General features: G+C 36.6%; 1 protein-coding gene across 3 annotated transcripts in view; it reads right to left on the bottom strand.

The window, feature by feature from the left end:
* Positions 1-23,043, bottom strand: part of LOC136037253 (uncharacterized) — a 61,509-nt gene that overhangs the window by 24,965 nt on the left and 13,501 nt on the right. For 2 of the 3 annotated variants that reach the window (XM_065719882.1, XM_065719884.1), the window contains exon 2: positions 885-4,836. In XM_065719882.1, the coding sequence (XP_065575954.1) occupies positions 885-4,835 (3,951 nt within the window). In that variant the 5' untranslated portion in view covers position 4,836. Of the gene's footprint in view, positions 1-884; positions 4,837-15,182; positions 15,454-23,043 lie in introns of those variants that run through there. The other variant, XM_065719883.1, reaches the window with a different exon arrangement.

The raw sequence follows: 23,043 nt of genomic DNA, 5'->3' as shown, positions 1-23,043 counted from the left end.
CATTGTAAAGAAAGCCCCCCCCCCCAATATATTTGCAGGTACTCGACCCTGCACGTGAATCCAATAATCTTTGTGATCCCTTGAGAATGTTATTTATTGAAAGAAAATATGTTAAAAGAGAAACGTTTAAGAAAATAGAAGTGAAAAAAACATAAAGAAGGTATGCGAAAAATATGTTAGCTGGTAGATCGAATTCTAAAACATTTCTATCAATACTATATCAATCAATCAATACTGACAGAACAAAGCATCAACATTGAGAGTTGAAGTGAGTGAAGCTAATATTTGTGCAGATTTTACTTATCTTCATACGGATACATACCCCCTCCACCCTCCATCGCTTTTGTACAATTCAGTTTTTTTCAGTTTTTACTTTACAAATCAGAAAAGAAATATAGCCAACATATCAATAAAAAAAAATAATCAAGCCTAAAATCTGTCAGATAGATAAAAAAGTAATTGAAAATGGCGAACGATACGCATTCAGAAAAGAGATCTATCGAAAAGAAACGTTTTCGAGAAACAGGCCCTAAGGTTTTTGCATGGCGGAAATGGATAAATACACATTTAGATATATAATTTAGCCTTTGCTGAAACATAAAATGAATGAATTTTAAGGCCACCTGTAGGCACTATTTGTTTCTGTGTGAAGGTTTCGTACACCTCGGAAGAAATATTCAGAAGAACCCAACAACACTGTTTTCATAAGAAAAAATTGGTTTAAAACGATAATCCTTTCTGACTAGTTTAGCTCACAGTTTTGCTTTTAAGAAATGAGCCAGAATATTATTTCTCAAATTCATTAATACAAGTTGAGTTCAAAGAACCTAATTTAAATTGCTTGCAGAACACACATAAAAAATAAATAATAAAAAACGAATTACCAGAGATCTCTTTTCTTCTTTTAAATCCTTATTAATACGCTTCCTCTTCTTCTTCTTCAAATAGTCAAATCCAGAGGGACCAGAACCAAATTTCTTCTTTAACCTCTTCAACTTAACATCTCTTCTCAGGTAAGCATTAGTAATCTTAATTTTCAATCCTTGTCCTGGAATACTTTTAGGCACACTAATCAGCTTAGATGGTATTCTCATACTCTTTTTAAAGTCTAACAATTCTCCTTCCCAACCTGGGTAAAAAGAATCACCCTTTTCTTCTTTTTCTTCCATTTGTTCATCTGTTTTTCTTTTGGGTGGTTTTTTAGTTTTGATACGAGCTGTTAGTGGTAATTCTTCATCAACGGAAGCAGGCGATTTTGGAGTGAAATCTTCCGGCTCACATACTGGAGGATCCAACTCCTTAGTTTCTATTCTTTTAACACGTTTAATTCCAGTGTGACAGAGTTCACTACAAAAGTTTTCTAAACTATGTGAAAACATATCATCCCACACGTCTAGTTTTTCAGTCACTTGAGGAGTTTCACTTTCAACAGGAGACTCACTGTAAGACGGCAAAATTTCATTCTGCAAAGGTATTGGGGTTTCACTCGGAGCTGGAGGGGGTGAAGGAGGAGACACATACTTTTTATTCACAACTATCTCAATTGGAAACTCATTGCCATATAGCTCTGATTCAGAAGCAACTAAAAGTTCCGGGACTTTTTTCTTGATCTTCTTTGGCTTCTTTTTAACAAGCAATTCAGGTAAACTATCATCCTTTGACACAGTCGATAAGTTACAAGGTATGCATGGAATGGCAGAAATAGAGGGGGGTTGGGCTGTTTCAAAACAAGAAGATATTCCTATATCGCTCTGAACCTGCTTTAGCTCAGCCTTTGTTTTAAACTTGTATGGAGCAGGCTTCGGAGTTTGTACTTTAAATTCAAATTCTGGTTGGGGCGAACCAATTATCCTTGGAGTTAGGCTCAGCAAGCCTAAAGCTGCCTGAGCAACAGGAGTACTAGGCATTGCCATTTCAGACACATTAAATGATTTTCGTCCTCTCCTTCTTTTATTAGGGCTTTTGTTGAGGTTTTCAGGTTTTCTTGGTCTACCACGGGCCACAGGACCGCCAAGTGTTTTTCTCACCTCTTTAATTTTCACTGAAGCCTTTCCGACACTGTTGCTGTGAGCTGGAACCGGTGTTTTAAGCTCGGGTTCTGGTGGTTTTATACTAAGCACTATTTTCATTGGGACTGTGGAATTTTGTGAATGTGCCTTAACAACCTGATGCTTCAAGTGACCCATGATTGTATATGAATACATTTTTTTATGATTCTCAAAAGAATCATTACTAAGAGGGACACAACATCTTTTCTTACATGGAAAAGGGGGGATTCTCCCATTCTCATTGGTTACAAAACGATAACTATCACTGGGAGACAAGGGCCTTTCACTATTTTTAATAACAGGCCTTTTGTAGCATTTTCTTTGGGTAGCAACACACGCTAGATTCCAAGGTTTTTCTGGGTCGCATGGCTCGGGAGTTAGAGAAATGGAGGGAGATATTTCTTCTTTTGACGACTCTAAACCTTTCTGTAAAGAGAGATTAAGGAGAGTTGGGGTTATAGCTGAGTCCCTAGCAAAATCCTTAGGACCATTTGGAGTTTGATTTTCTGAAATTTCAGCAGACTTTTGAACACAAGGCAACTCAGAATCTCGAATTGAGCCACCAACCTTCTCTACTCTTTCTTCCACAAACTCCCCCTCCACTTCATTTTGAAGGACCATATTTGGGTAAAGCTGTACAAAGTTTTTTGGCGCCGTCTTGATCTGTGGCTCTTGTTTCACTTGAGGATTCTCCTTAATATATATAGGGACAGATCCTTCTGAAGGTATACTGTTTCCATCTTCAGCAAAGCTTAGGTCTAATTGCTCAGCAAACTGCATTGGTGGCTCAGTTATCATGAGCTTTGGCTTTTTGAGTTTTTTTATCAGAGATGACCCATCAGAATAAGATGTAAATTCTTTACTTAAATCTAAGCTTCTTATTTCAGACTGAGGTTCAACATCCTCGTTCACACTAATCTCAGAGCATTTATGGTGCTCCTTCTCAGAGAATCTGGTTCCATCTGAAAAGTACGTATGACTTTCTGGCTCCTTCTGATACTGTCTGAAATATGAAGAATCTTGAAAAGTAGATGATATTCTGCTCTGATTAGCTAATTGGGGGGCAGGTGGCTGTTGAACAGGTTCTGTTTTAGGCTCCATAAACGATTCTTTGTTAATTTGAGTTGGAATTTGCCTATGGTAAGCTAAATTTGCTCGTGACCCAGGATAAGCAATAAGACTATCACTCTGTTGCTGAAGGCTAGCTAAAGGACTGGACATTTGTGGACTTGAGGACAGATTTTTCCCCTGAGGCATACTTGAAAGGTATGCAGATGTTTGCTTTGATGATTCAGGTACTTTAAAAGTGTCTTGACCATACACTACAGCGTTTTTAAGTCCGAAATGGCTTTGTATATTATTTTGTATTCCTTCATCTTTAACAGAAGTAGGTAATCTATTTGAAACTTTTGGGGCGGAGCTAGGAGAAGCAAACATTTCCGCTTCCATCTTGTTATAGAGTTTCTTTTCAAAATTTAAGCTATTTGGAGCAGCGTTGATTTCATTAGGCTTTCCCTGATCCTGTGACAGTTTGTTATGAAGTATTAGATTGTCATAAGTTTTCCTTTGGTCATTTTTGCTATTAGCAATTGTTTGGTTTAAAGAATTGGGTTGAGATGCAAAATTGGGCTGGTACTGATTACGTTCTTGGGTTGCATTTTGAGCTTGACTCAGTTTTACAACATTGTCATAAGTTATCCTTTGGTCTTGATTGAACTGACTTAAACTATGACTAGTAACAGCGTTAGAGTAAACTGGCTTTTCAACACTGCTTTGGCTAACAACTTTATAGGTAGGTGGCTGATAATTAGTAACGGCTCGAGTCCTTTCCAACTTGAACTGGTTAATTACAGCATCGACAGATACTTTTGGTTGTTGAGGTTTTCCTTGCCTGGGGACTTCACTTTGACGAACGTTTTGCACTTGATAATGAGCTTGCGTGTTATTCACAGTAGCATACACAGGATCAGCCTCATGCATATGACTCAAAGAATCATCAGGATTGCTCGACTGAAGCCATTTTTGAATTTGTTGGATTTTACTCATATCACTCATTTGTGGCAATTCACTTTTCTGTCGGTCATAATTTTCGGTCGATACGCTTCTCACTGACCTTTGCTGGTTCTGTCTAAATGAATTGAAATTAGGCAACTGATTTGATATTGATGCATGGTCCAAGTTTCTGCTAGGGTTTAAAGCCTGTGTTGCAGATTCTAATCTTGAAGCATATTGCTCATTTAGAAAATGATCACTTCGAGGTCTTTGATATTGTGCCTGGGTATATTGCTGGGTCTGTTTTGGCTGCCCATAAGTACGTATGTTGTCATAAGAGTGTATATTTTGATATTTATTGGGTGCTTTTGGCTGTTGTGCGATTTGCTGCTGTACATTCTCAGTTCTCCTAATATTATTATATTCATAACCATTTCTCACTTGCTGCTTATTGATACTTGCAGTTGAATCGCAGTTGGATTGCAGTTGGATTGCAGGCTGATGCGTAACTGTTTGATATCTCTCACTATTTCCATATGTTGCAATATTATTGTAACCATTTGGCATATTTCCCCCATAATTCTGAACTAGTTGCTCACGATTTTGTTTCCAAGAACTTTGACTTTTTACAAAATTACTATCAAAAGAGCTGGTTTGGTTATCTTGAAAACGAAGCTCGTTTGGATTCACAGATGCAGAATCAGAAGCTTGGTTGAAGCCACTGGAGTTCAGATCACCCAAAACTTGCAAAAGTTGCCAATCATTGTCTAGAAACTGACTCAAGTGGGCATCCATCCTAAGAAAAGAAAATAATAAATTTTGGTACAAATAAATAATATTCATAGAAAAGAGCAATCAAATTAATAAGATTAACAATTTAAGCAAATCTCAATACATCCCTGTATGCAAAAACTTAAAGCAGCACTAAAACTTAAAACGAACAGAAATTATTCCGTATATGAAAGGGACTGTCCCTCCTCAACGCCACGCTCTTTACGATAAAGTTTTTTTTTTGTCGTTTTAAAAAGTAGAGTTGCAAGAATGGGTCAAACTGTAGCGTAAAGAACGGGGCGTTGAAAACCCATAAATATTCGAGAAAATGTACGAAGTAATTTTCAAAGTCTGCGGAACCGTTTTAAAAACGAGTATAAGCTTACGATGAAACATAATATAATGTTTTTTTAATCAAATGTATTTTTTTTTTTGTATGACCACCAAGCGTCTAAGTGAAATATTTGGGGTCCCGCATAGTCCCGCGTAGATTAACAGAAAAAAACAAGAGCTCATAAGGCACTTGTGACGAGGTCGGAAGAGCCAAGAGCTTCTTCCCACCAAGTTTAATTACGATCCCAAAATATTATAGAGTAGGAATATTTTCTATGGAAGGTGAGTGGTGAGAAAAGAACGCAATTTTGGAACAAGGCATCCAGATCTCCAGTAACTCTAATTATTGAGGAGAACACCCTAACCTTTATTTGCCTTAATCTTCTTGTGCTTCTTTGAAAAAAATGCCTTCAAGTAATAGCCCATTAAGGCCTATAAGTTTTGCCACAAAAGGCAGGGATGTATTGTCATACCATTGTATCAGTTTGCACTAACGTTAAACGTTAGCAGTAGCCATAGATGGCTGTTGCTAGGTTGTATCTCTGAACCAAAACATTTTCTCAGTAAATGGTCTAGTGTCACATCGTTTTTTGTTTTTGTTTTTGCAGAACATGCAAAGAGAAAACTAAGGGACACTTCCAGATATTTAGAAGAACTATAGGTAATAACTTTCCAATCTTTTTAGCTGGCGATCCCCGTAAATGAAAAATTAATTCCCCAGCAAAATTCCTTTTGATTTAAAAAACAGAAATCAAAATAACCATTGAAGTCAATATAAAAATATTTTTATAAGCTGTTTTAGTATTTGTTAAGGTTTTCTATTTAATTCTGATATGGCAGTGAACGCCCAAAAGGGGTATAAACACCCCCGAAGAGGCAACTGAGCGGGGAAAACGAAAAGAGTTCCGGATTGAAATTCACATTGAGCTGAGATCAATTACTTCATAAGCAACGGTGTTTGGCCATCTTTTTCTTAAGACGCAACCAAGGTACTTCCTTATCAATTCTACAAAAGCTGTAAGTACAACAGCGCTACCTAACATTTCCTTATGATAAAAAAAGAGTAAGTTGTCGAAATTCATGATAAGGCCAATAAAACCTAGAACAGTGAATCATTGTCAGCATGTTTGAAAATCAAATTACCGCAGAAGATACAGATTTGAAAACACAAGACAATTAGTTGGATGTCAAATAAAATTTTAAAGACCACATTAAAATCTGTTAAGCAAACATATTCTGCAAGGAAAGGCTGCTATCAATCCAGATATATCGAGATGGTCATCGCTATGGACCTTCTTGTCTCAACTAAATCTTATTTCGCTCTGATTTTGCATAATACTGTTACAACCTTGACTCAAGTACTGAAATAATGCCATCTGCTAGGACAACATGCAAACGAAGGCTAGTGTAATAGTATTTGGTTGTTTATAGAGATCGGCTATCTCTTTTAATGCAACCCAACCCAACTTTAACTCAATCTTATTTGACTCAACTGACAGAGGAAATGCATGAGGGTTAAGTTAAAGGAGTGTTTAATTGCACAAGGTCCAATGGGAGTTGACTTCCATAGGGTTAAAATAAATGAGAGTTTAATTGCACTGGGGTTAAATTAAATGGTTTGAGCTGAACGGGGTTCAGTAAAAGGGGAGTTTAGTAACACGCACACTACAACAAAAAATGCTGCATATACATATGAAATAATCGTAAAAAATGCTGCATACAGGGTACTTTTGTGCAAGTTCCATGTAAATATTTTCGAAGTATAAAGTAAATATTTTGCACGTTTCTTAGAATTCAAATTTACACACCCATCTAAGATCTACACCCCAGACTTTTATTCTTTGTCTACCCAATGTTACAGTCAAATGCTGTGCACATAAACACATCAGTCAAAAAACACATAAAAAAGGAACAGCCAGCAATTAAAGTTGAATTATTTCTTAAATTATATTTCTTTCGCAATGTAAAAAATGTTTGTTGATACTCATTTCACTTCACTTGGTAATTTAAATACACACTTTAAGCACTATTTGTAATACTGGTACAAATTATTAGTCGTGATACCTTATTTCAAAAGCAACTACAACTGTCAAAGTGTAACTAGATTGTCATCATAAAACTTTGAATTGAGCACCCTAACTTATGCCCAATCCACACTATAGTCACATCTGTCAATAAAAAAGAGCCAAGATGTTTGAATGACATAGGCCTTTTCTTAATTTTGACCATACACTTGTATTTCAGATAAAGAAAATTAAAATGGCAAGAAATGGGTCATATAAGTTTGCACCAACACTAACTTGTTTCCAACTGCTCTCTGCTAATACTAAGTTTATCTTTTGTCAGGTCTCTATTCCAGCTAAAAAAAAAAATGCTATTCCGAACTTCCATTTTCTATAGTATCAAAAAAAAAACCTTAAATCTCAACTCTGACTGGTTGATCAAGAATTTCATGTTTGAAAGTAGAATAATGTTCAACGCGAGAAATTAAGAGCGGCGCACATAATTGGCGCTGTAGTCGTACGTAATTTTGATTTTATTGTCACTATTATGTTGTCTGGGCATTATTCTTCTTCTAGCTTATGTCAGATTTTTGCTACTTGATACAGAATAATCTTTTTACCATAGATAAAACTTGAAAAACTGACATTGCCTGACCAATCTAATCAGTTAGTAAAAAGCCTGACAACACCCTAAGGTGGGTCTAAAGGCCAACATTTTCCATGGCTTGAACCTCTCTTTCCAGCTCCTTCCCATGCTCTAAGAGTAAAAATTGACTGTATGTTTTTAAATATGACTATGATAGTTCTCCTTGAACAATAATATTTAATGAATGCAAAATAAAGATACAATACAAGCATATGTTTTCATTAGTGTACTCCACAGTCTTTGTTTTTAAATTAAACTAAAAAAAAAAAAAAAAAAAAAATCATGGTTGCGGCGATAGCACCAACCAAGTAAAGAGCGAACAACGGCTGATAGCAATCAAATTTTTAAAATGTGTTTTATCAAAAAAAATACCAAGTGAGTCACATTTCTGTGTAGTTGATTCAGGAGTGGTAACTATAATTTCGGGTTAATGTTGACACATTGACAGTAAAATGTGAGTTCAGAAAATATAAAAGTTAAGGGTTCACGAAATATGGCCATCGTTGGGATCGTCAGCGGCTGGAGATCGTAAAGCCTGTCATCCTCGAGCGGAGGCTCTGGAAGACATATCGTAAACTGCTGGGCGCCATGATGAGGCTGGATGCGGCTTGAATATTTGACAAGTACACATATAAGTAAGACAGTAAAATGTTATTGAAAACAAATTTAGGGGAATTCAAAAAAAGAGCCTACAAACCCTAAAAAATGGCTTCGGAAAAATACACCTTGGGAACCATTTTTGTCAAAAACCACGAACAGAGTAGTTACAGTCCCAAACCTTGAACAATAAGGAAACCCCCCTTTTTGCACTCGTAGCACTGACATATATCTTCACTGCTAGCAGGGCACTGGAACATCACAGAGAGTTGTTTAAAGACCCACTTAAAAGCTAATTTAGACATCTAATCGCTATATCTAATTTGACTTAAAAAGCACTTTTTGGCACCGCCAAAAAGCGCCATTTGCCACCCAATAAACCCACTTTGGGTGCTATTTCTGGAATATGAAGAAAGACACCGCCAAAAAATGGAATTTTTTGGCACCGCCAAAAAGTGCCATTTGCCACCCAATAAACACACTTTGGGTGCTATTTCTGGAATGTGAAGAAAGGCAGCAACAAGTGACCAAATTGACAAGTTTATTTTCAAAGAAAGGTTGAAAAACATAAAAAAAAAACATGGAATGAGACCGCCAGAAAGGTTTTGGGGGTGCTGGGATTCCCCATGGATCCGAAAGTGTATCATATGGCACCAAAAATTGCACTTTTTGGTGCCATACCTAGAGTGGAAAGGTTTGGCAGCATCAAGAGGGTGTTATCATATTCTCCATGGTCGAAAAGTTTGAACATAGGTTTTGCAGTCCTCCTTTTTGCATACTCTCTCTCTCTCATTCCCGCAATAAGTTTCATAAGTAGCGGGCTAGCGAGCAGAAGTAGCAGGCTATTGCAACGTCACAGAGAGTGGTTAATCACTCAATTTTGAAGCTCTTGATCGTATTTAAGTATTCTTTGTAATTACGTCAATAAATCCATCATAAAGTACCATGTGGTACCGAAAATGACATTTGTGGATGCAATTTTTGGAGTGGAAATGTTGGAAAGCATGATAATGGTATCACACAAACCTACGTTACCGCAAACCAATAACCAGATGTTTATAATGCCTACTTATTAGCACTACCCCTTTCCATCCCTTTAGTAGCCTAGTAAAAAGCAAACCAAAGCCCATAGTAACCGAAGGCTGAAAAACACATTTGGAAAAAAAGTACAGAGAAAAATTACAGCTCGAAGCTTATTCAGAAATAGTAAATATTGTTTTGATTAACCTTAATAGTAAAAATTTACTACAAAAGAACTTTTATAGGAATTAAAAAAGGAGCTGAAATCTCCTCAAAAAGGCTTTAACTTTGAGAACTTGTGATCGTCTTTTCTTCTTAATCCCTGGTTCAACGCAGCCATAGACTCATTCAGGATAAAAAGTTCGAATTGATTAGATATCATAAGGGGGAGGGTACATTGCTAGAATTACGACCATGATATTTGGAAATAGCATGAAATAAGGAATCGAATGATGCTACTTTTATTTCTGTAGCCTGTTTCCTCCAAAGGAGGCCAACTTCTTCTATTTTCTGGGATTCTTGAAGTCCAAAATTCTTAGCAGAATTGCAACATGAAAATTGTAGCAACAATAGCACTAATTTCCGTAAAGTATATTAAGTACAAAGCTTGAGTTCTTTTAATGTAGTTCAGGCTTCTAAAATCTAGATATATTTCATACACGATAAGATTTTATGAGCAACTGAATTCCTCTTTATCAACCGAAAAAATAACAAGGATCAAATACCCCAAGGACTCTCTCCATGACAAAATTACAGTTTTTCTTTTTCTTTTAAGGGAAAGTTTAAGAGAGAAAACTCAAGTTGACTACTATGGATTCTTTGTCTAAATTGGACACTCTTAAAAGGTTTATAGTGTGCATTTTTTAAACATCAAAAAAAAGTATTTTCAACATCGTTTTCTTTATAAAAGTAAAGATCGAAGTTTAAAATTAAAATAAGCAAATATAGTGACGAAGACCACACTGTCATTCCATTACAAACACCAAAAACAAGCATAATAACATGGAATTTCCCAAGACAGTGGGAAACAAATTAGAATGAATATTTTCCAAAAGCGGTCCTCAGCGATGCAAAAATATATAAGAAGAAAAAACTTACAACAGGATAAAATCGATTAAACCAAAATAAAAAAAAATTCCAAAACAGTCCCAGCATCCTTACCTCAGCAAAGTTCAACCGAAGTGGAGTCCTGGTTTAACTTCGCTAAGGTTGCTGGGACTGTTTTTAAAAAAAATTTATTTTAGTTTTATTGATTTTATCCTGTTGTAAGTTTTTTCTTCTCATATATCTTTGCATTGCTGAGGACGGCCCTTGGACATAGGGCCAACATATTCACTCTAATTTGTTTTTCACTGTCTTGAGAAATTCATGTTGTTTTTCAAGTTTCTTTTGTGTATTCGGACCCATTTGACCCAAGGACTTGTGGCAATAATTTTGAGGGTCGTGTAAAAACAAGCTTGTTGGTCCTTATTCAGGCAAAATCATTTTTTTAGGTTTTGGGGTGAACCTTGTTTCTTTTTATCGTTTTTACTGAGAATTGAGGTCAGGAACCCTTACAAACCAGCTTTAGTAGATACCAAACACTATTTAGAATCAAAACAAAAATGACCATGATTAGAAACAAGTCTTTAAATGTGATGTTGGCGGGAGGAACGTCCTGAAAATGTTGTTTGTTTGTTTTAATTGTCTTTTTCACTATTAGCCTCAGATGTATAGTCATGAATATTTGTAAAAGCAAGTTAAAGAAATATGAACACATGGGGCAGGTTTAGAGAGCAAGGGCCCAAGTACCCAGCTTAAAATCGTCCAATCATAGAAACTGATAACCTTTGTAAGTTTTCTTATGTCCACTGTCTGCGAGACCATGTACGTGTATTTTTTACGTTAATTAACTAGTCTTGGATCTTTTCACTATTTATTTTCCAGACAAAAGTTGGGGCACGGTAAATACAAGGGGCACGGACCCAAAGGCATCACTTAAGCTTTTGAATCATGTGAACTAAAAGTCCGGTACTTACATGTTATAACAACCAAACTTTGTTCCTGATCTGTAATGAAACCGGTTTTCTCTTAGCTTAGTCTGAGCGAGAGAAACTACTTTGCAGGCATATTTTAATTAAATATTTATTATATAGAGGTGGTTAGGTTAGTTATTTAATTTAATATATACTGGGCGATCTGCTTTACATAATTCTCTGTTGTATTTTCCGTAATCCTGTTGCTAAAGCATTATATTTTCAACATATTTTGGTATATTTCGTTAGGATTAAAATAACGTCACTTTTCTAATGTGGTTGTTATAACACGGAATTACCAAACATTCTTGTATGATTCTGATTTCAAAAAAGTATTTACCATCCAACTTTATATAAAACACAATTTGAAATTTAGAGAGGGTGAAGGGGACCTTTATATAAAACACAATTTGAAACTTAGAGAGGGTGAAGTATACATGGGACATAGGGCTAGGGACAAGTTGCAAAAACATTTAAGACCAAACTTAATAACTTGCAATAAAACCTGAAGCTCTTGAAAAAGCTACCTACAGAGTTGTAGACCTCTTGTATATTTGTGTATATTGTAGACCTCTTGTATATTTGTCATATTCTTATCTGCGGTTTTCTCACGTATTCTCTGCCAATCTTAAACACTGAGAAGATACCGGATCAGATACAAAACAGGAGCTAAGAGCTCATATGGCACTTGTGACGAGGTCGGAAGAGCCAAGACCTAATATGGTATGAGCTCTAACAAAATTCTAAGAATCAACAGATTGATTTAGAAAGAGAATCAGAGGCTTAATGCCGGTTGGGACTTAAAATAAGAGCTCTGAGTCATGAGATCCTTCTAAATATCAAAATTCATTAAGATCCGATCACCCACTCGTAGGTTAAAAATACCTCAATTTTTCTAATTTTTCCTCTCCCTTCAGCCGCCCAGATGGTTGAATCGGGGAAAACGACTTTATCAAGTCAATCTGTGAAGCTCCCTGACACGCCTACCAATTTCATCGTCCTAGCACGTCCAGAAGCACCAAACTCACCAAAGCACTGAACCCCATCCCCTAACACCCGAAAAGAGAGCGGATCCAGCCCGATTACGTCAATCACGTATCTACGATATTTGCTTATTCTACCCACCAAGTTTCATCTCGATCTCTCCACTCTAAGCGTTTTCCAAGATTTCCGGTCCCCCCTCCCACTCCCCCCAATGTCAACAGATCTGGTCGGGATTTGAAATAAGAGCTCTGAAACAAGAGTTCCTTCTAAATATCAAAATTCATTAAGATCCGATCACCCGTTCTTAAGTTAAAAATACCTCAATTTTTCTAGTTTTTCCAAATGAACAACCCCCAGCTCCGCCAGAGAGAACAGATCCATTCTAATTATTTCAATAACGTATCTATAACTTGTGTTTATTCTTACCATAATGTTTCATCTCGATCTCTCCACTCTAAGAGTTTACCAAGATTTCCGGTTTCCAAGATTACTGCTTCCCCCCTCCAACCTCTATGTCCTCGAGTCCAATCCGAATTGAAAATCGAGCATCCAAGACATAAGATTCTTCTATATATCAGGTTTCATTAAGGTCCGATTACCCATTCGTAAGATACCTCGATTTTCACGTTTTCCAAGAATTCCGGTTTCCCCTCCAACTCCCCCCAGTGTTACCGTATCTAGTCGGGATTTAAAATGAGAGTTCTAAAAGCACAAGATCCTTCTAAATATCAAATTTCATTCGGATCTGATCACCCAATCGTAAGTTAGAAATACCTCATTTTTTCTAATTTTTCCGAATTACTCCCCTCCCCCCAACTCCACCAAAGAGAGTGGATCCGGTTTGGTTATGTCAGTCACGCATCTTGGACTTGCGCTTATTCTTCCCACCAAGTTTCATCCTGATCTCTCTGCTTTAAGCGTTTTTCCAAGATTTCCGGTCCCCCCTCCACCAATGATATTGGATCCTGTCGGAATTTAAAATAAGATATCTTAGTTACGAGGTCCTTCTAAATATGAAATTTCATTAAGATCTGATCACTCTTTCGTAAGTTAAAAATACCTAATTTGTTATAATTTTTTAGAATTAACCATCCCTCCCCCAACTCCCCCAAGAGAGTGGATCCTTTCCGGTTATGTCAATCATGTATCTAGGACTTTTGCTTATTTTTCCCGACAAGTTTCATCCCGATACCTCCACTTTAAGTGTGTTCCAAGAATTTTAGGTTCCCCCAAACTCCCTCCAATGTCACCAGATCCGGTAGGGATTCAAAATAAGAGCTCTGACACACGATATCCTTCAAAAACATCAAATTTCATTAATATCCGATCACTCCTTCGTAATTTAAAATACCTCATTTTTTGTATAATTTTTCAAGATTAATCCTCCCCTCCCCAACTCCCCCAAAGAGAGCAAATCCGTTCCGGTTATGTCGATCACGTATCTAGGACTTGTGCTTATTTTCCCACCAAGTTTCATCCCGATCCATCCACTCTAAGCGTTTTCTAAGATTTTAGGTCCCCCCCACCAACTCCCCCCAATATCACCAGATCCAGCTAGGATCTAAAAGAAAAGCTCTGAGACACGATATCCTTCCAAACAGCAAATTTCATTAAGATCCGATCACCCATTCGTAATTTAAAAATACCTCATTTTTTCTAATTTTTCCAATTTATCATCCCCCCCCCTTCCAAATGATCGAATCGGGGAAACGACAATTTCTAATTTAATATGGTCTGGTTCCTGATACATCTGCCAAATTTCATTTTCCTAGCTTACCTGGAAGTGCCTAAACTAGCAAAACCAGGACAGACAGACAGACCGACCGACCGACAGAATTTGCGATCGCTATGTGTCACTTGGTAGATACCAAGTGCCATAAAAAGGTAAAGGCAAAGGATACGGCACTAAACCCTTAAGATCCGAACCAGCGGTGCTCATCTCCGTCTCAAAGCCCTTCGGCCAGGAACTGCAATGGGAGGGATGAGGGCCAGCCATCCTGTGCTTTTGCATACCCTTCCTGTTTACCTTCCCCAGATTTCTCCACGTACCCATTTGGAGCTGGGTATGATTCTGGCTGAGCTTACAGTCACGCCACTCACCCCGTCCCAAATCAAATAATTGGGTATACTAGGATTCGAACCCTCGCCCTCTCGGACAAAAGTTCCTAAATCCAGCGCACCAATCCACTTGGCTAGGACGGATACTAGGAGATATTTTTAACTTGAAGTAATCCTACATTAAAATATAGATATAATTTACGCTAGAATCAAGTTTTCGTACATGTTTTGAATTTATATTTATTTGTTGTTGTTTTTTTTTTACACAGAGCTAGATTCACAAAGTTAATTATTTTGGAAACTGTTGGAAAAATTAAATAGAGAATAATTTAAACTATTATTATAATTGACATTGACATTTGGCGAATACACACAAAATAACAGAGAAAATGTCAGTTACGTTTCAGAAAATAGGTCAAATTCAAAATTCGGGGACATCGCCCGAGTTACGTTACACAAAATACGGAACACCATAGATGTGCAAGAACCCTTAGGCTTTACTCAAAAGTGTTTTTTTTTTTTTACAGGGAAAGGGTTAGTTTTAACAGATTTTTTTTGTGACTGTAAAAAAAGCGGTTTCTGTAAAAATTTAACAACAATATTTTGAGGAAAACAAAGAAAAACAAACAAAACGGTGTATATCAAAGGAAGAATTAAGAGTCGTGAATTACAAAATAAAAATTAAATGAATAAAACGCAATAAAACATACATTACCCTTTTTGTTAGTTAATCCCAAATCTGCTAATTTGATTTTGACATAGCATTCTTAAAGTCAACGACAGAGGCTTGCCTAACACATAATTAACATTACGATTCACTACGTATTAACATAGCATTTGCTAGACATTAGAAACCATGCCAAAAGTATCAATGCCATCTATAAATCTAAAGAACTATAAACAGTAACATGTAAATATTTTATTGAATTACGCTAAAATGAGAATGGCTATGGCCAAAAGGCATAGGTTCTACCAAGGCGGTATCATAAGAGAGGGAGGGTGTTACTGGGTTTGAACCCTAGCCCCCTCCCCCAAAAAAGTCACCCGACTCGAAAAAACGCAACAGAAATGCGCATATATAAATTTGCGATGTGTTTTTTTATTTTTCTAGGTAAAACCCCTTTCGAAAAAATACCCCCCGAACAAAAATATTGGATACGCCCCTGGGTTCTATCGATGTATATGATAACATCTTGATATTTTGTGTGTGTCTAACATACCCTAGATATGGAAAAAAATTTCCTTTGAATATATGTCTATGTTAACTTAGAAAAAAAAAGAATCTCATTTGGCACAGATTTTTAAATTGCCAATTAGGTAAATTTTTAAGTCCTAGGGAAAACTTAGTAGGTCCGGAGACAAATTGGGTTCGGCGTATTCACACCCGGTAAATTCCCCTTGCAATACCCCCTCCCGGAGAATTTTCCCCAAATGGTACGAATTAATCTTTCATCTTCTTGCATTTAGTCCAAGCCTGAATAAGGGTGCGGTGACGTAATATCTCGCTTCGCACTGCAGAATAATGATTCTGATATTTATTGCATAGATGAACTAATTATGTCATTTAAACTAATGCTAATTAAAGTGAACTATTCATGAATTAATTCATAAGATTAATAATTAAACTAATTCATTACACTAATTACTATAATCACTGCACTAATTAGCCATACACTTCGCAAAATTTGCAATATGTAACTGCACATCAGCCATTATGAGAGAGGGGTGGTGGATCGTTTTTTAGGCGGGAGGGGGAATACCTCCAAATTAAACGAAACCATAGTAACATCAGAAGGCAAGTTAACTTTTACAAATATGAGTCATTCCGGCCGTCTTATTTCGACGACTGGTTGCACGTAAAGTCTTTTGGTTTACCTCTACTATCTCCTTTAGTTAAAACTCTGAGGTCCAATTGACATCAAGCACTCTTTGGAAGTTTCAACACAATCTTCCAAACAGTTCAGGGCAAACGGCGGATGTGTAAAGAACCTTTTGATTTACTTAGCTACACGTGTCATCAACTAATTCTGCAAAGGAGGACACTGCATTTTTAGGTAGCCATTTCGTCCAGTATAGTTGAAAATATCAATAAATATGTATCCAAGGATTAGCTATACCCGAGAGCCACTGGAAAAAGGACTGTACGTGTGTGAATTTTCAATTCTTTACAGATTAAATAAAAAAAAAACAAGATTTTTTTCAATTGAAAGTAAGGAGTATCATTCAAACTTAAAACGAATAGTAATTATTCCGTATATGAGAGGGTTTCCCCCCTCCACGCTAAAGTTTTTTAGAACTTTAAAAAAGCTTCTTAGTCAAACAGTTCGTGGTAACGAACTGTAGTAAGGAGCGATCCGGCTCAATAGGAACCAAAACTCTATAAAATTGAATTTTGATATCAATAGCTACATCAAAAGAATCGCATTTTAATGCTGATTTTAAATATATAAGTTTCATCAAGTTTAGTCTTAGCCATCAAAAGTTACGAGCCTGAGAAAATTTGCCTTATTTAGGAAAATAGGGGGAAACACCCCCTAAAAGTCGTAGGATCTTAACGAAAATGACACCATCAGATTCAGCGTATCAGAGAACCCTACTGTAGAAGTTTCAAGCTCCTATCTACAAAAATGTGGAATTTTGAATTTTTTGCCAGAAGACAAATCACGGGTGCGTGTTTATTTGTTTTTTTTTTTTTTTGTTTTTTTTTTTCCCCAGGGGTCATCGTATCGACCAAGTGGTCCTAGAATGTCGCAAGAGGGCTCATTCTAACGGAAATGAAAAGTTCTAGTGCCCTTTTTAAGTGACCAAAAAAATTGGAGGGCATCTAGGCCCCCTCCCACGCTCATTTTTTTCCCAAAGTCAACGGATCAAAATTTTGAGATAGCCATTTTGTTTAGCTTAGTCGAAAATCATAATAACTATGTTTTTGGGGATGACTTACTCCCCCACAGTCCCTGGGGGAGGGGTTGCAAGTTACAAACTTCAATCAGTGTTTACATATAATAATGGTTATTGGGAAGTGTACAGACGTTTTCAGGGGGATTTTTTTTTGGTTTTGGGGGTAGGGTTGAGGGAGGGGGTTATATGGGAGGATCTTTCCTTGGAGAAATATGCCATGGGGGAAAAAATTCAATGAAAAGGGCGCAGGACGAATGTGGTCAAGTTAGAAAAAAACGTCAAATTAAGAGCTTAACATACAATGCTGGGTGTTCGGAGCCTCTCTATAATGGAGTATAATTTGAAAATAACACAACTATACGAGCGATAAAACATATATACCACAACCATAACTCAACTAACGAAAGAACTGCTAAGAGATAACACAACTATCAAGCGAAAACAGGTGAAAACTAACGGGAAAATGAACGAACTAAGAGGTAGAAGGGGCCCAGAGAAAAAATATAATCCTTTTTCAATTTTGAGCCTAACTTCCGCAAAAGAGTAATAATGTCAGAAGCCCCGAAATACCGAATTATTTTCTTTTCAAACAGTTCGTGGTAAGGAACTGTAGTAAGGGGAGACCCGGCTCAATAGTAAACGAAATTCTAAAAAACGGAATTTTGATGCTAAAAGATACATCAAAAGAATCGAATTTTTACGCTGATTCTAAATATATAAGTTTCAATTAATTTAATCTTTGTCATCAAAAGTTACGAGCCTGAGAAAATTTGTCTTATTTTGGAAAAAAGGGGGAAACATCCCCTAAAAGTCATAGAATCTTAACGAAAATCACACTATCGCATTCGGTATATCAGAGAACTCTATAGCAAAAATTTCAAGCTCCTATCTAAAAAATGTGGAATTTTGTATTTCTTGCCAGAAGACAAATCACGGGTGCGTGTTTATTTGTTTTTTTTTTGTTTTTTTTTCCCATGGGTCATCTTATCGACCAAGTGGTCCTAGAATGTCGCGAGAGGGCTCATTCTAACGGAAATGAAAAGTTCTAGTGTCCTTTTTAAGTGACCAAAAAAATTGGAGGGCAAATAGGCCCCCTCCCATGCTCATTTTTTTCCAAAAGTCAACAGATTAAAATTTTAAGATAGCCATTTTGTTCAGCATAGTCGAAAACCATAATAACTATGTCTTTGGGAATGACTTACTCCCCCACAATCCCTGAGGGAGGGGCTGCAAGTTACAAACTTTGACCAATGTTTACATATAGTAATGGTTATTGGGAAGTGTACAGACGTTTTCATGGGGATTTTTTGGTTTGGGGGGTGGGGTTGATGGGAGAGGGCTTTGTGGGAGGATCTTTCCTTTGAGGAATATGTCATGGGGGAAGAAAAATTCAATGAAAAGGGCGCAGGATTTTCTAGCATTACTATAAAAAAACAATGAAAAAATAAACATGAAAACATTTTTTCAAATGAAAGTAAGGAATAGCATTGAAATTTAAAACGAACAGAGATTATTACGCATATGAGGGGTTCTAAAAATACTTTAGCATAAAGAGCGAGGTATTTAGGAGGAGATAAATACCTCGCTCTTTATGCTAAAATATTTTTAGTAATTTCAACTGTTTATTCTACGGCCTTTTTGATTCAGGGGTCATTCTTAAAGAGTTGGGACAAAACTTACGATTTAGTGTAAAGAGCGAGGTATTAACGAGGGTACAAACCCCCTCGTACACATAATAAAAATATAAGAATATAAAAGTTTGTTACGTAAGTTAATTCTTAAGTTACGTATATTTTTTACTAATAAAAACGTTCGTTGAATATTAAAAGTTCTAGTAGCCTTTTTAAGTAACCGAAAAATTGGAGGGCAGCTAGGCCTCCTTCCCCACCCCTTATTTCTCAAAATCGTCTGATCAAAACTAAGAGAAAGCCATTTAGCCAAAAAAAAAAATTAATATACTAATTTCATTTCAATAATTTATGTGCGGAGAGCCAAAATCAAACATGCATTAATTCAAAAACGTTCAGAAATTAAATAAAAAAAAACTAGTTTTTTTAACTGAAAGTAAGGAGCGACATTAAAACTTAAAACGAACAGAAATTACTCCGTATATGAAATGGGTTGTCCCCTCCGCGTCCCACGCTCTTTACGCTAAAGTTTTTAATTGTTTTAAAAAGTAGAATTGTGGCAAAGAGTCAAACTTTAGCGTAAAGAGCGTGGGACGCGGAGAGGACAACCCATTTCATATACGGAGTAATTTCTGTTCGTTTTAAGTTTTAATGTCGCTCCTTACTTTCAGTTAAAAAAACTAGTTTTTTTTTATTTAATCTAATTCAGGATTGAAACGTGTTTCAGGAGACGTTTTTAAAGAATTGGGACAAAAAGTCAAACCATAGTGTAAAGAGCGAGGTATTAAGGAAGGGGCGACCCCCCTCATATACGGAAAACTCGCGTTCGTTATAAGTTTCAATGTGACTCCTTAGTTCAGTTGAAAAAACTTGCTTTTTAAATTTAGTTTTTGATCGTTTTTCAAATAATACCGAAAAATCCAGCTTCCCTCTATGGAAAATTTCCTCCCACAGCAGAAAATCCCACACAGTAAAGTTTTTCCCACATATAATACTACTCCTTTCTGAAAATTCTGTCCTCGCTGAAAATCTCCTAGGGAAATTTCTTGCAAACAATTCTGCCTGAAAAATTCTCCTCGGCATACTTATGTTTAAAAAGACTATCCCCCAGGCAGAAAATTCCCCCTTCCTCCCAAAAAAGATGTCTGTAAATTCCCCAATAACCAATACTATACGTAAGCAATGGGTAAATTCCGTAACTTACAACCCATACTCCAGGGCCTTTGGGGGCTCATGCTGTCCCCAAAGGCATAATTAATGGACCTTTCAACTATGCTGAACAAAATAGCTATCTCAAAATTATGATTGGGTGACTTTAGGAGAAAAGGGGCGTGAGAGAGGGGCTAGCTGCCCTCCATTTTTTTGGTTACTTAGAAAAGCACTAGAACTTTTGATTTCCGATCAAATGAGACTTCTTTCTATCTTGTAGGATCAGCATTGAAAAAAAAATTCGTCTGGTAAAAATGCAAAATTCTACATTTTTGTATATAGGAGCTTGAAACCTCTAAAATAGGATTCTCTCATATGCTGAATCTGATGATGTGATTTTCATTAACATTGGTTGATACTCTTGGATTCTATTCTCCCATAACTGTTGATGTGTAACATCAAACTTAATGAACTTTATATATTCTCAATCACCATAAAAATTCGATTCTTTTTATGTATCGATTGCTTAGTTCTCAGTTTCTTAGATTACGAGCAAGCATTTGATTCAGCCGGTAGAAGAGCTTTAGGAAAGATCCAATCCTTCTATGGTCTAACAGATAAATGCATAAAAGTGATTAGTGGTATGTATGAGCAAACACATTGCTCCAGTTAAGTTAGGAAATGAGGCTAGTAGTTGGTTTCGTATAAATCATGAGTTAAGAAGGGTTGTGTTCTATCGCCCTTTATATGAGTAATTTTGATGAACTTTGTCCAAAGGACCACAGCAAAGGCAATGGAGATTACAGAATCAAACGGGGAAGTAAAACTCTCTTAGACTCAGATTATGCTGACAATATAAGCATCTTAGATGAAAATGTTAGCAAAATCAACGAACTTACAGAGGTTTGCGAGTTCATTATACAAGAATAGTGTTGAAAATTGATGTCAAGAAGAGTAAGTTGCCAAGACTAGGAATAAGTGGAGGTGAAGAGGTGATTTTGAGTAATAAGAAGATCGATCAAGTAGACAGCTTTACTTACCTAGGCAGTATTATTAGTAAAGATGGTGGTTGCAGTGAAGATGTTAAAAGTACAATAACAAAGGCCAAGGATATTTTCTCACAGTTGTAAAAAGTTTGGAATAAAAGGAAGATAAGTCAGAAAACAAGATTAGAATACTGGAAGCTGCAGATATGACAGCGGTCAAGTATAGTTCTGAGGCCTGGGCGCTCCAAAAACGGAGGAGGATTTTCTAGATTTTTCCAGAGAAATTGCTTAAGGACTGTTTTGTGTGCCCAACAGACTGACTGTTTGTCAAACAGTAAGCTGAATGAAAAATGTGGTTCAATCCTGCTTTCTGGGTCTATATTGCAAGAAACGGTAAGATGGCCAGGACACGTTCTGCAGGTTAAGGATGACAGATTGTCAGAGATCATCCTTGTCAGCCTAGTGTCTAGGGCCAAACAAAAAGCAGGTTGTCCCAAAATGGGGTGGGAGGATGTTGTAGGGAAACATTTAAGGGAAATGAATACTACTTTGGAGGGTGTAAAGGGGGAGGCTTTGAATAAGTTAGGATGGGGTGAAGCGTGCGTAGGCGTGTTTGCCTTAGGCGCCTTGGTACTGCAGTGAGGTAGCAGTAATACAAGGAGGGTCTGAGTCCAGAGGAGTTTGGAGGAATAATGTGATCAATAGGCCTGGAGGGCACTTGGAGATTCATTTGAACATTTGTAAATTCATTTTCAATTCCCAAAACATGGATGCATTTCTTAGCCAGTTATGCAAAGTGTATGAGCTTTTTTACATTTTCCCATAACATCTATTCATTGTTATTTCAATGTGAGGGTGGAAATTAAGTTGTTTGTCAAGTATAAGGCCTAGGTAATTTATGTAATTATCATCAGGTATGACAGTGCCAATTATTGTTAATTCTGCATGAGCTACTTGACACTCAGAGTGGACATGAGTTATTGCAAACTTAGTTTTTGGGAAAATATATCAAACTGGAGAGTGAATTTTGCCCCTTTGAATGGTACAATCTCAAAGGTGTTGTCAGTTGCCCATAATACTAGATCATTACCATACTGTATGTTAGTATGGGGGAGGTTAAGATCCCAAAGGAATTTAGAGAATCGGAGGCAGCTCAAGACAGCACTTTGTGGAAGGTCTTTGGTTATAGGAATTTCGGGAGAAGAGGCTGAACCAACATGAAAAATGAAGCATCTATTTTGAATGAAGGACTTGATGAAAGCTTACTGTTTCTTCTTTTAAAATTTGGCTGAGATTTGATAACCCCTTCTGCTACATGTCCTGATAACAAAAGTATAAGGGTAAGTCCTCTTTACCTCTTCTACAATCTACTTGAAACTTCATAAAAATGTTTAATGAAGAGTACATGTTAAGATTGGGCCAAGAACACAGTTTAGAGCCATTAATTTCAGGACTGTTTATGGCACGTTCTTGCGAAGCCTTTTTTTTTTTTTTTTTTGATCATTCAGAGATAAATGGTTATCTCAAAATTTTGACCCAATGTCACAGGAGCAAAAAATAGCATGTGAACAAGACTGACAGACTTCAAGACATTTCTGTCCTTAAAAAGATCATTTGGCCTTTCTACTTTCAACCTTGTGAGTGGTTTCCCAAGTCCCAATGAGCATCCCCTCAATCCAAATTTGCAGTAAAACAGTAACAAATATATCAAATAGTATAGGAGTGACCATTGCTCTTTACTTAGTTGTTACATGAAACTTAAATCATTTCTGATTATGACTTACAAAATTTATGTTTTTTATTATTATAAGACTTCCTTGCAATATTAGGCTTTTTATAATGGTACTTCACATTCTCACTACTTTTTACAGTATAATCATACATCAAGAGCATAAGGTGTTTTACACGTTTACAC

This window comes from Artemia franciscana, chromosome 16 (genome assembly GCF_032884065.1).
Source record: "Artemia franciscana chromosome 16, ASM3288406v1, whole genome shotgun sequence".
In the NCBI taxonomy this organism is placed as follows: domain Eukaryota; kingdom Metazoa; phylum Arthropoda; class Branchiopoda; order Anostraca; family Artemiidae; genus Artemia; species Artemia franciscana.
The sequence above is the reverse complement of the archived record's forward strand: the minus strand, read 5'-3'. Positions and strand labels throughout refer to the sequence as shown.